Below are 13,362 nucleotides of genomic sequence, written 5' to 3'. Positions count from 1 at the left end.
TATTTATTACAAGAAACAGGGTTTGTTGTGAATGAACATGAACAGTTCTCTAGATGACGGAACACATCTGGTTGCTACTGTCTGTCATTGTAACACATGATTTCTGTCAAGTGAGGCTAAGCTTAAGTCAATCTGACTTTTTGTATTGCTACACACAGAATTGTAGATAAATGAATACCTGGTCTTTAGTTTTTTTCTCCCGACGTGTTGATATTTCTGCAAACTCAGACGATACTCATTAAAATGACATTACCAAACAGCGAGAGCGCCAGCATCAGATCTGGGCAATGTTGCACAACCGGGGAATGTTTGGAGGGGAGCGTGCATGTATTGGCATTGGCACATGAGTTTGTTGGGAGGATGAGTCAGAGGACATGTGCGTAATTTGTGTGTATTTACGGCTGTGTGTCTGTGTGTGTATGTGTGTGTGTGTACGCCTTTCATTCTGTCCATTGTTTTAATTCTATCAAAACAAAGCCACACAAAATCTGTGAAAAAAATCATTTTTGCCAACAGTCTTCTCGCTCTCACTTATATCATCTCTCTTTGCATCTCTTGTTTTTTTTTTGTTAGTTTCTGACTTTAGTCTGAAAACTAGTGGTAAATGAGTTAATGCCAGTTTTCTAATCTTCTTTCTCTGTTCTTTCTCTCAACAGGTGTGGCACCCACTCGGTCTCTGTGAAGACATTTGTGGCATGAAAACAGATCGCGCTCATCTTTCATTCATCACCTCCTCCTTCATCACCCTCCACCACTCTCCAGTTAAGGAACTCTCTCCCAGCTCCACCGCATTGATGAGGTAACGTCAAGCTTCACCCAGCGCAGCACCCACCTGCTCAAACACCACAATCCCCCTTCCTCCCCCTTCCTTCTGTCAGCCCTTCCGTTGTAGCCATGGGCCAGAAGATTTCTGGAGGAATTAAGTCGGTAGACGGTCGCGGGGAAAGCGGTGGCTCCCCGTCCTATCGGCCCTTGGCTCATCGCCGGCAGCACCCAGAGTTGAGGGGACAAGATTTCTCCAAACCTCCCAGGCTGGACCTACTTCTGGACATGCCATGCGCTGGACTAGAGACTCAGCTACGTCACGCATGGAACCCGGATGACCGCTCGCTCAACATTTTCATCAAAGATGAGGATAAGTTGACATTTCATCGCCACCCGGTCGCTCAGAGCACAGACTGCATCCGGGGGCGTGTTGGATACACAAGGGGTCTCCATGTGTGGAAGATCCACTGGCCCACCCGGCAACGAGGCACCCATGCTGTAGTTGGTGTGGCAACCTCAGACGCTTCTTTACATTCTGTTGGGTACACAGCGCTGGTGGGGTCGGACTGTGAGTCCTGGGGCTGGGATCTGGGACGCAACCGGCTCTACCATGACAGTAAGAACCGGGGGCACAGCTCGCTGCCCTCTTACCCTTGTTTCCTGGAGCCAGAGGAATCATTCACTCTGCCGGACTCTTTGCTAGTGATTCTGGACATGGACGAAGGAACGCTGAGCTTCATGTTTGATGGACAGTATCTAGGAGTGGCATTTCGAGGGCTCAAAGGCAAGAAGTTGTATCCCGTTGTCAGCGCTGTGTGGGGACATTGTGAGATAAGCATGAAGTACATCAACGGCTTGGATCGTAAGTATCATACACTGCACAAAAAATCCTTATTATGACATGACGCCACATCTGACAGGTTTTGGAAAGATTTATGTGTAAGAGTTTCATTTGCAGAATAAAAAATGAGGTGTTGAAGAAAAAACCGATAGTTCAGATGGTGGTGGCCGTGGGTTGCGATACATTATGGAAATCTATATCCTGGTTTCAGTTTTTGTTTCAGAATTATTTCATCCCTGTTTGACTTCATCTCTTTATAGACATATTCTGTCTATTCTATGCTGTTGGGTTCTTTCAAGCTGAGCAGCAAAGATTGAATTAGTCATAAGTAGTGTGAGTTCTCTACAAAGCCCATGTAGGTAATGACAACATGATGTACAATGTATTTTGTACAACGGCCGTCCCTTAAATTGTAATGTGAAAACCAAAACTAACCACATGAAACAAAGACATGAGCCTTATTTTGGACCCTGGTGTGGAGGGTGGGAGGTTTGATTCCTCCACTCAATATGTCAGATTATAGAACCTCACATTGCCCCGGTGTACTATCTGAGTGTATGTGAGAAGAGAGAATTTCAGATAAACTCAATTGGTAACCGCCTGGTGACACTGTGGTACTTTGGCTGTTTCACTATCAGGTTCTGCTCTAAATAGTTCGAAATTGTAGCAACATCCTGTCTTGTTGTGGAGCTGGAGAGGTTGTTGTGTCTGTGTAAAGCAGCTGTGCTGTATAGTGGATATGAGAGGGAGAGACATTTAGGAAGAGCACTTTGGATGTTGCTCTGCATGCCTTGGGTTTAGTTATTTAAATAAAGTGTGCCTTGTTCTCAGGAGACTCTGGATTATGTTCCAATACTCCCACTGTCTGTCTCTCTGCATGTGTGTGTTATGAGAGAAGAGGTGGGCTTTTCCTCCCCTCTTAGGTAAACAGGGACTCTTTGAAGAGGTGGTAAGAAGAGATCTTAGACACACATCATGGACACCTACACACATGCACACGTAGCTGCCAGTAAGAGAAATGTGTGTTTTGAAAAAAGGGCTTATGAACCAACTGGCCATCTCCCTCCTCCTCTGTTTGCAGAACCCCATGGGTGTTATTTGATGCCACAACAGGGTACTTTTTGTTTCCTGTTACCCAGTAGCGAGCAAAAGAGAAAAGAAACCAAAAACTCTGGAGTTTTTTGCGTCTGATTTCACCTCATATTTGAAATATGAAATGTTCTCTAAGCTTGTGAGTTACATTAAAAGTCAGTTTTTTGGTCACTGTTAAAAGAGGTAGTTTGCCTCATCCCAGTTTCAAATGGGATGTTTTGGTTCTAAAACTGGGGCTGCTCCGCTAAGGTATGAATCTGAAAGAAAACAAAAAATACTTTCCTTGAATCTCTTAACCTTTAGGGGGGTTAAGGTTGCCTTGCTTGGCTCTTACCATCAAGATTAATGAATTATTCTGAGAAATCAATGATGTGAAGTCATGAAACCTTTTGCATGTGTAGTAGAAGTATAACCGTGAAAAAAGCATTTTAATCTGGTCTTGTTATCCAGAAATAGCTGCCTGGTGGTGTTGCCAAGATGGCTGCCGAGCGGCCAGACTTTCCCATCAGGACTTTGTCTCTACACTTCAAAGCACATATTTTAGCTTTTAAAAGCAACCCACTTCAGCCATTTTCCATTTATGGACCCATCTTCCGGATTTCATGGCGAGTCATGGGCCACCTAGAAGAATATGTAGAATACCGAGGCCCTTCAAAGTCCCCGTTTCTACAAGCATGTCGACGTCACGCTGTGAAATGAGGTTTGACTGTAGAAAATGTGCAAAGCTTAATGCAGGGGGGTAGAAGGTTGAAAGGCTCATCCTGATAGGGGTTTCTATCTGAAGGAAAGGGATAAGATGCAGGAGGTGGAGGAAGGAGACAGGCAGGGAGCTGTGTGTGTGAATGAGAAATTTAAAAATACACATTTGATCATATTACAAAATGCAGTGGCACAGTGACATTAATCTGTGTCTGCACAAAACATTTGGTTCTCGGTGCCTGGTGACATAGGGACTAATTGCAGTGCTACTACGTGATTTACTGTCACTGCTGAGGAAACTGCCAGCACATTGACAAGCCTGAAACTTTCTTATTTTTCTAAATATATAAGAATAAGGGTCTGTCGATAGTTGGCTCAGTAGTAGTAACGTTAATAGGAGTTTCTATTCATAGAGCCCATGGTTAAATACAACTGTGAAATACAGCTAATAAGCGAAGATGTAGTCCTTTCAAAGTATCACCTCCAGTAGCAGTGGAGACTTTATTTGTTTCATCAAATAATTCTGTAATGTATGGGACTATTTCTCCAAAGATGGTGGTGTAGTTGTCTGCAATACCTGCAAAGCAAAAAAGGAAAGAAAGAGATCTTTATTATGAGCAGGGATCTATATTATATTTGAAGTTAAGTCCTGAAATGAAAATACTCAGCAGAATAAACAACACAGAAAAGATCTGAATATATTTTTTGTGTAAGTGTGTGAGCAGACAGAAGTAACTTAATTATTAGAAGTCAGGCCTCAGGTAGATGAAATCCACTTGGACCACCAAATCTAGAACAACGGTTTTGCTCTTCTCATTAAATTCCCACGTTCATAATGGAAAGGTCTTCCTGGGTTATTAGTGCGGAAGTTGCTGCTCTGAAGCCGAAACAATTACCGCAGTAAAAGCAATATCTCCAGATTTCATTCAGAGGGTGAGGTAAATAACCTCGAGCACACACTTTCTGTTTTTTGCAGACTGGGCAAACCTGGTGTGATTACCATCTGTGTGGCGGCTCCGCTCAATACCAGTTTTGATTTGAATCGCCCTGTCTGCCCCGCAGATGACTCGCATACTGAGAATGAAGTCATAATTGACGACTGTCTGCGAGAGTATGAGCGTATGTGAAGAGCAAACCAGCTGAATATGATCAGCCAGACTACAGACGTTGCATCACATAGCCTACCTGTCTTTTACTGTTTTTTTTATGAAGCATTTAGTGTATTATTTGTGAAGTGTGTGTGTGAGGCTCAGTAAGTGGAATGTGAACATCTATTCTGTGTGTTTATGAGTGTGTGTGTGTGTGTGTGTGTGTGTGTGTGTTTGTGGTCATGACAAATCCTCTGGGTAGCTCAGTAATGACTTTATCTAACATGCTTTTCTATGAGAGGAGACTATTGGATGGTTTGTGAGTTATTGTTGTGAAGGGGAAACAACATGACTGCGGGGTATTAAAAAAAGAGATTTACAGACGCGCTGTCTCCTCGCCACAAACTGTTTGTTTTTCTCATCACTCCGGCTCAGGCCTCCTTTCTGCACCACGAGCAGCTGATCATTGCTTTGCACCACCTTCGATCAGCGCTCCCGTTCTTCCAGTAACACAAAAAAAACACCAGTGAGACATAAAACCAACAGCACTCCGAGCTTGCAGTAGTCTGCAGATGATCACACGGAGCAGTTGGGGTCGGATCAGTAAGTGTGATAAGCACTAATGCAAATAACTGCTGAGCCAGGTTCAAGCTGCATTATACAGTAAATGCTCTGTAAATTATTCATCCTCCCGGCGCTCTGACTTCAAAGATTTTCTACTCTCCTACCGAGAAGTTAACATATGAAGTATATTTCACTTATTTGGTGCTACATAAACAACATGTGAAGCTAATTAATATTGTTGCCTTGAAGTATACTCTCATCCGCCTCTGTGTAATGTGTTTGTTTCCCTCAGACACATGCACAAATGCAGCTCTGTATTCTCTCTTGTCCTGTCTCTGTGATTGTACCAATTAGCAGCACTTTGATTTCCTACAATGGGAGCTGTCCCAGCTTCAGCCCTGATATGTGCCACTTGCTCTCTTTCTCCCTCTCTCTTCTCTTTGTACTCGAGCGCACATCACACAAAACTCGATTGAAAAATCTGGCAGTTTATTGTTGCCCTCCCTATCGGCTTATATCCATCCACTCAGAACAGAAGTCCAGGCCGTTTCTTAATCGTTAGCACTCTCCGTCGGCCACATATCACTGTTCAGTATCATGTGAGAACCATATAAATCCAATTAAAGACTGGTTTTAACTTCAGTGAAAGGATTACAAAGTCTCTATTTTCTAAGCTCTGGTGGTGAAGCAAGTGTAAGTACAATTTTTTTTTTTTTTCCCTGGTTGCTTTCAAATTTACACTTAAGGTCCTTTATCCAACAGCTGTGATATGAATCACCAGAACAAACCAGTTCCAGCCTGCAGACAGTTCAGCTGCATGGACGACAGGACCAATCATTGCTGTCTCAGGGACAAGTTTCCTGCTCCCTCTCTTCCCTTAACAAAGTGGAACGGTGGAAGTTGGGTTGAAAAGATGGGGAGACAAGTGAGAAAGATGACAGGGAGAGTGACAGAATGGCAGAAAAGTGGCAGAGGGAGAGTTACAGCATTGAGAATAAGTATAAGCTGGGAAAGATCTAAAAGTGGCAGGGAACAAGCAGTACTTACATTTTATATGGCACCGGATGGAGCCAGAATATAAAGGCAGCAAGACGGAGGGTGTGAAGGACAGAAAGTTGTGTGGAACAATGACTAGGTTGACATGGAGACCAAAATTCTAATATTAACCCGATTTAGACAATAGACAAGTTAATAATAACGTCAGCTTTTGCCAAAAGAAGACATCCATAATGGTAAACACTAACATTGTAGATGAAACTGTTTCGGGTTGGGGTTTTAAAACAAAACAACATCAGACATCGTAGTGGATGTGATGGGGTGAGACATGAATCAGACCATGTTCTGTAAAATATAAACTGGAATGTGAATGATATATTTTATTAGCAACTCATGTAAAGGCCATAGTCAAAATAATGTCACATTCAGAATAAGATCAATAGTTTGGATATTGTTTTCCATGTAAACGTAGTCAATATAAATGAGGCAGCATGACACTGGCCCTCAAAAACAGTTAATAATATCCCCAAAAAAAGTCAAAACTGCATTAATACAACCCCACCCCTCTGCACCATCATTGTATGTCTTTTAAGTTTAAAGTGCACCATGTGAAAAATGAACTCTGAACTTCCAAGCGAGCTGAAGGAGCCGTGGCATTCGCAGCACGCAGACACTAATACTAACACTGGGTTTTCGTTGGCAGGGATTAATTCATACTTCATAGTTAAAATCACAACTGCGGGCTTATCCAGGCGTCACATTCCAGCAGTTATGTCAACGAGAAGTGACCCACTTTTTTTCCTGTGATACCCTGACCTCCCTCCCTCTTCCCTACTGTTTAGTCTGCATCACATGAGCTTACACACTGCAGGTCTGACCGAAACCAGCTGCTGCTGCTGCGGCTGCACGCAGCCACCCATTCACTGAATCTGCAGAACACTGAGATCCATTCATAACCGGCTTGTTTACATGAAGGCCGTGGCACCCTGAGGTACCATACGTTAGTTCACGTCAGAATGAAGGGTCAGTGTAAATGGTCAAAGTCATTTTATCTTTCCCTCTAGGGCACAATACAAGAGTCCCTTTACAGTTAAGTTCTGGTTACCTGCTGTCACAAGTTCATGTTAACACAAGAGGAAGGCAGCTGTTGTATCTGTTGACAGGAAAACATAGGTCAGGAATTTGAACCTAGGGTTGAAATTACACACTCCCCCACGATCGATGAAACCCATGAGACCTACTGGAAGAAAATAAATACGTTTCAGGAAAAATGGCAACTTGAATGTTATTTAAAATGGAATATAAAATTGCCATCTTTTGGTGTCTTCTACGTGTATTTCTCCTCTTTTTCATTTTGAGATATTTATATTATTTTTGCCGGATGTTAGAAACATCACCATTCGCTTGGAGTCAATTCTCTGGACAATATACTGCTGTACTATTTTCACATGGGCTCACTCGGACATTCTCCTGAGTTTTAACAAGGGCGCTGGTCAGAAAAACTCAATAGAAGGTCCAGAGTGTCCTCATATACAGCCCCTCCTGAGACTATCAGGAGAATATGTGGAGTTCAGTCCATGCTTTGCAGACACGTCAGTATAAAAGCTTGGTTAAATCAATGTCTTCATTGTTGGAAAAACAAAAGTCCCTTTAGATTTGATCTGAAGTCAATGATTTCTGGCTTTGTTGTTCTAACTGACACACTATATCGACTTACTAGTCCGTTACAGATATTTATCTTTTCTATAATTTCTATAATTATTATTGTAGTTTTGATTCTAGATAATAATTTGAGGTAACTCTCAAGACAACACTTCTCCATTGTCCCTTGGGACATGAAGTCATTCACATACTTTCAGAGTTATCTGCTCAGGCTTTGAAATATTTATCTCTCAGACTTTTGCCGCCACTGCATTACAAAGATGGTTAAAAAACTTTAATTTGTGCAGCTCAAAGTACTGAAAATGACAAAAACAATTTTTTCTTCCTGAAACAACTTTGTTGCTGCTCTCTACAGATACTTCCAAATAAAACTGTCACAGTGACGTCTGTGGATTATTCTGTGGAACTGTGGGGAAGTGGTTTCTGGAAAGCTTTTTTTCTACATATTGTATAAGCACTTAAAACTGAAACTGTCTGTGTGTTTAGACGCCACTTTCGGGAGGTGGGAACATGTTTTGATTTGGGTAAAGTGATCCTTTAATAACAGTTTCTGTCACGAGGTTCGCTTCAGTTCAGCTCAGGTTGGTTTTTGCAGTTTCACTTTGTGATGGTTTGTTCACCATCCTCCTGTTTGTGGATGCGTTGACTCAGCTTTCCAGCTGCCTGACAGTTAACACAAGCTAGGGTTTCACACGATCCGCTGGCTGTGTGAAATGTGGGTTAGGTGGGTTAGTCCTTTAGCATAACTTAGCAGCTAGCTTCAGGCGTAATTGCTTGCACTCTGCTTTTTATGCTTCCCCGATTTGTCCCCCTCAGCGTTCCACTGTCTCATGTGCTCACTGGTCTCTCTTTGGGAGTTTTCTTTTTTCTCTTTTCTCTTTCTTGTTCTTTCCTCTCAAGTGTTGACCCATTGCACAAATAGACGAGCCACCAGCAGCTCCTTGCCGGAGCCCAAGCACACTACAGGCACACAAAGAAAGGAATAGTTTTGTCTCACACTACTCAACCCAGACTCAGAGTGCATTGAAAACATGTTTAATTAGTTTGATAAATAGTAATAATTTTACCCAAAGTCGAGAGAGTACTTTTGTGTTATTGTGTTTTTAGATGGATGACACAATTGTACAAAAATTAATCGTAAATATTCTGGATAAGTTTGCCCCCATCTCGCACTGGTGATGTTCTTTGGACCCAGAGACTGCACAGCAATGATTGTGGCGTGGAGCCATGGATTTGAGGTCCCACCAATGCTCGTGTTTGATGAATTGAGAGTCAATCTCAGCTGTCAATTATGGTGTGTCATCCCAATAGCAACTTATAAGAAAAATTAACATACATCGTTACCATAAGAACTTCGTAAAATGACAGAAATCATACAGAAATCTGTACTTTGAGTTTTTACTTTGGTCCATGTTCCATCTGCTAACATGGCAGAGGCAGAGTTTGTGACCTAAACTGCAACCTTCCACCAGGGGGCAATCTAGGTGGCTTCACTTTTGGCAGTCATCATGTTGTCCACCTTTTATATTATACAGTCATTGGCCTGCACCTTGCACATTACAGACACGAATGGTGTTAAGTCTAATTTACAGTGCCTCCAGTTATTGGAAGCTGCATCAACAAAATTCTCTTCAAATTAAAGTCCTTTTTTGGGCTCTTGCCACTGTCTTTTCAACTGTGCTCTGCAGCCTTGCTTCTGACATACTGCCCCAAAAATGTCTGTGATTGGCTCCTCTGAAACTGCACTTTGAGATGATGTGACCCTGAAAGAGGCTCAGATGTGTGTTTGAAAGTGCTGCATGTTTCCTTCATCAGCCTCTTCTCTGGGATCTAAACACCCACGGCTCTGTGATGCGACAGTGGTGTCATGTCATTGTGCTAATAATCATGTATTAAAAAGTAGAGATGAATAGAGGAGGGGGGGGGGAGAGAGAGGCAAAGAAAAACTCAAGAAATCAAACAAGATGGGGAAATACGGGAGCAGAGGAAGAGTGGGGGATCAGGCAACATATAGAAGAAAGAAGAGCAGAGAAACATGTATGAAACTGAAAAGTGAAGCTTTTTATTCCCTGTCTTGTTTCCTAGCTTGCAGAAACCAAACAGATGCCCACATGCAAAAGAGGAAATTATTGAAATCAGAGGCAAATGCAGAGAATGTGAGATGATGAATAAAACAAAATATATCAACAATGACAGGGAAGCAGCAGTGAGATGTGTGGTCCTGGACAGTAGAAAGTGAAATGGTGAATTAGGGGCAAATTGCAAATCCGGTCAATTGACCCATTCAGGTCACTTGTGTGGCGATGACGATACAGCAGGTGATACTGGGTGATGGATTAATGTTTAGCTGCTCACTGATTATTTACACTTTATTCCATGAACGTTTTATCCTTGTAGGTTTTGTAATCTCACATCCTCATAATAGTTGAGGCATTTCACTAAATATGGTCCTCCTTGAGGTCATTAGGACTAATCCTCTCTTGAGCAATAATGTCTGAACCAAACCAGTAAAATAGAAAAAGTGAAATTGAAATGTCTCTTTACCTGATCATCTAAAAATCTTGGTCAGTGCTGACCAGGTTCACCTACTGAACTTTAGACTGATGCATGAGACGTCATGTGGAATAGTCTTTGATTCAACCTGGTCTTGAGGCATCTAAACCAATTTCTTCGACAAAGACTAGAGGCATCAATGATTTGGTGGCAACACACAACAGTTGTCTCTGTTTTCACTGTCCTTTCCTGTTTCCGTTGTTTTATCCATTTTCTACTCTCTGATTCCCCCAATGTGCTTTTATTGATCCGGCCTGAGGCCACAGCTATGTGTACCTGCTCTCACTAATGAGCACAAACACAGGTATTTGACATGAATCTTCTTTAATTTACTGCAGGACACTTTTCAAACCAATATAATTTATTCTAGATTACATCATGATTTTATTCACACCCTCACCAGGAAACCAGTGGCCCTGTCACAATAATAACTCACAGATATAGCTGTATCTATAGTAACCTGACTGCCACCACCTTCACATGTGTTGCAGTTGTTAAAAGTGATAAATCATGGGATATTAGCAGCCTCAGTTTGATGATTCTTATATTGACTGGTAATCCTTTACATTTTCATTATGTGTTACAGCAATATTCTCATATCGTTTTGTACATTATTAAGTGTTATGAAATATATTCATCGTATTATTTTTTATCTTTTACACACATTTGAACCCATCAGTTTTTGCTCTTAACATTTGCCTGTGCTGTTTTTGCACACAATGAAAATTGAACAAGGAAATCCAGGGATGGAAACAGAGACAGCTCGTTTCTTGTGAGGTGTGGTAGCTGCGGTGGTCAATTTAAGGAGCACTAAACTAAATAAACAAACAAATAGCAGCGAGTAATGCATTTAAAGATTTCTGCTTTTACCCCCATCATTTATTGTAAGTATTTTGCCAATGTGTGCTTTTTTTGGGTTTTATATATCTCTTTTTGAAAATGCTTAATCGTTTTTCAGACATCGTTAGTCCTTATGTGTGCAGGCAAACCGTTATTTATTTATTCTGCAAACAGGAGGACTATACATCCAAGTCTTGGTAATTTCGTAAATTCAATAGGTTTATGGCATTCTAAACATTTTAACTTTAAAAAACATTCATATATTTATTTGCAGTGATAGGCCTTGGTCTTTAACATATGTGTGTTTTTCTTCGTTCCAAACCTGCTCTAACTGTCTGAGGAGTCCATGTGCAACACCAGATCTACTGTTGGCTTTCTGCTAGTCTGCTGACAGACAGAGCCAGGCCTGCTGACTTACTTACCAGCTGTCAAGTGAATATTTTTACCCAAAATGATTTAATGTTGATTAACATTCAAATGCAAAATTCAGGAACACACTGTGTTCAAACAAATCTGAAGTAATTCGACTTTGCGTCCTTTTTTATTTTGTTCTATATAGCCTCTATTTTGACTATTCACGATAACAAATGTGCTACAGAGACGTTGCAAAGGAAGGAGGGAACTGGATGTGAGAGATTAACCGGCAGATATTTAGAGGGATTGGTGATCAACAGAATATTTTGAATCTGCAGGTGAATAGGATTATAGGAAGATGCCACAGTGGGAGAAGTTAACAGAGAAAAAGAATGAAAATCCTCAATTCTAGTGCTCTCCTGGGAGAATAGTCACAAATCTGAGGGCGGTAATAGTTTTCACCACTTCCACTGCCGGCACAGTCGCTGGGAGATACTGGGAGAAGATGAGGCACAGACTGAATCACATCACAAAGAAAACCAGAGTAATTTCACATATACTTACAGCCCCCATTTTACCCTGCCGCTATGTCGGGATCAATCCATTTCCCCTCAGTTCCCACAGCTATGCAGATGTGTGGAAATACAGAGCATTTACTGCATATGGAGACATTTCCTCTGTGTCATTTATAGGTGTGGGTCAGTCTGTTGGAGACTCATTTGAAAGTGATTAATTTCCAGTATTATTGAAAACGGCAAACAAAACTTTGTGATGGATCTGTTTTGCTTCGCACAGCAACTCTAGCCACGGGCAGATGCAGAGAGAATTCATTTGTGCGAGGATAAGCTGAGGAGCTGAAATCAGCTCAACAGTCTCTTTTTAAAAACCCATGAATCCCATGTTTAACGCCGCCACAGACTAGACTATAATTGTGAGCCACATTTTTCCCAGACACAAGTGACTTCTTTGGATGAGTTTTTTATTATTTTGATATAAAATTATATGAGGAAAGAAGCAATAACCCTATACCTTAGTGACACACACTGAGGAAAACATGTTGACATGTTCAGGTTATTTTTTCACAACGAAAAATGTACATTTGTAAAGTGTTTGATGCCCAATGATTCAAAATGTCATTGCTTTCTTTGATTAAATCCGCACACAGACACACACAAACACAAACACACATACACACAGGTCCGGTATTACGAGCAGGGGCCGATACAATCACTGTTCATCATGTAATGAATGAGAGCAGTAATGAATGAAAGCAAGATAATCCCTCCCCAATCTTCACCTCCTTCGCTCTTTGACCAGGAAGCTGTAACGTCATCCTCTAATCAGCACTCCTGACATTACCAATTTACAGACAGGCTGAAGTCCTTTGTGTCCTCCCATGGATTCAGTTATATTGAAAGGTCTCTCGGCCTCTTGCTCTCTCCTCTCTCTCCTGCTTTCTCTCTCTGTGGTGCTCTTCAGCCCGGGGAATGAGACTCACCCGGTTTATTCAACTGTTACTTCATTCACTTTATTTTTGTGGCTCCAGTTTGTGTTTACAGTTCCATTAATGAACAGACGCCTGGAATTCAGTCACTCTCTGTATCTCTATCTTCCCCGACTGTGTGTTTCTCTTGCGACACATGAAGGGAAACCAGAGTCTTGTCTGTGAACTCACTCTGAATTGCATTCGTCTGTTCCCGCTGAAGACACGTTGCACCGTTGCCATGACAACACTTCTTTTAACATCCTGTTGGCACATCTTGTGAGGATGATGTCATGACTTCAGTCAGGTGAAGGGGGCTTGCATTAGCGTTCAGGAATCCTGTCGCCTTGCAGCATGGAGCAGAAACATGATGCAATGTGGGTTCGCTTTATTGTCCTTGAAAACCCCTTTTCTTCAACCCTGCG

The 13,362-nt window shown here is 41.7% G+C and overlaps 1 protein-coding gene across 5 annotated transcripts in view; it reads left to right on the top strand.

Moving 5' to 3' along the window:
• The window catches only part of LOC128454829 (SPRY domain-containing SOCS box protein 4), a 69,558-nt gene that overhangs the window by 32,689 nt on the left and 23,507 nt on the right, over positions 1 to 13,362 (top strand). For all 5 annotated transcript variants that reach the window (XM_053438385.1, XM_053438389.1, XM_053438388.1 and 2 more), the window contains one exon: positions 657 to 1,627. In XM_053438385.1, the coding sequence (XP_053294360.1) occupies positions 895 to 1,627 (733 nt within the window). In that variant the 5' untranslated portion in view covers positions 657 to 894. The remainder of the gene's footprint in view (positions 1 to 656; positions 1,628 to 13,362) is intronic.

Source organism: Pleuronectes platessa, chromosome 13 (genome assembly GCF_947347685.1).
Source record: "Pleuronectes platessa chromosome 13, fPlePla1.1, whole genome shotgun sequence".
NCBI lineage: Eukaryota > Metazoa > Chordata > Actinopteri > Pleuronectiformes > Pleuronectidae > Pleuronectes > Pleuronectes platessa.
This window is presented reverse-complemented; position numbering and strand designations above follow the sequence as displayed.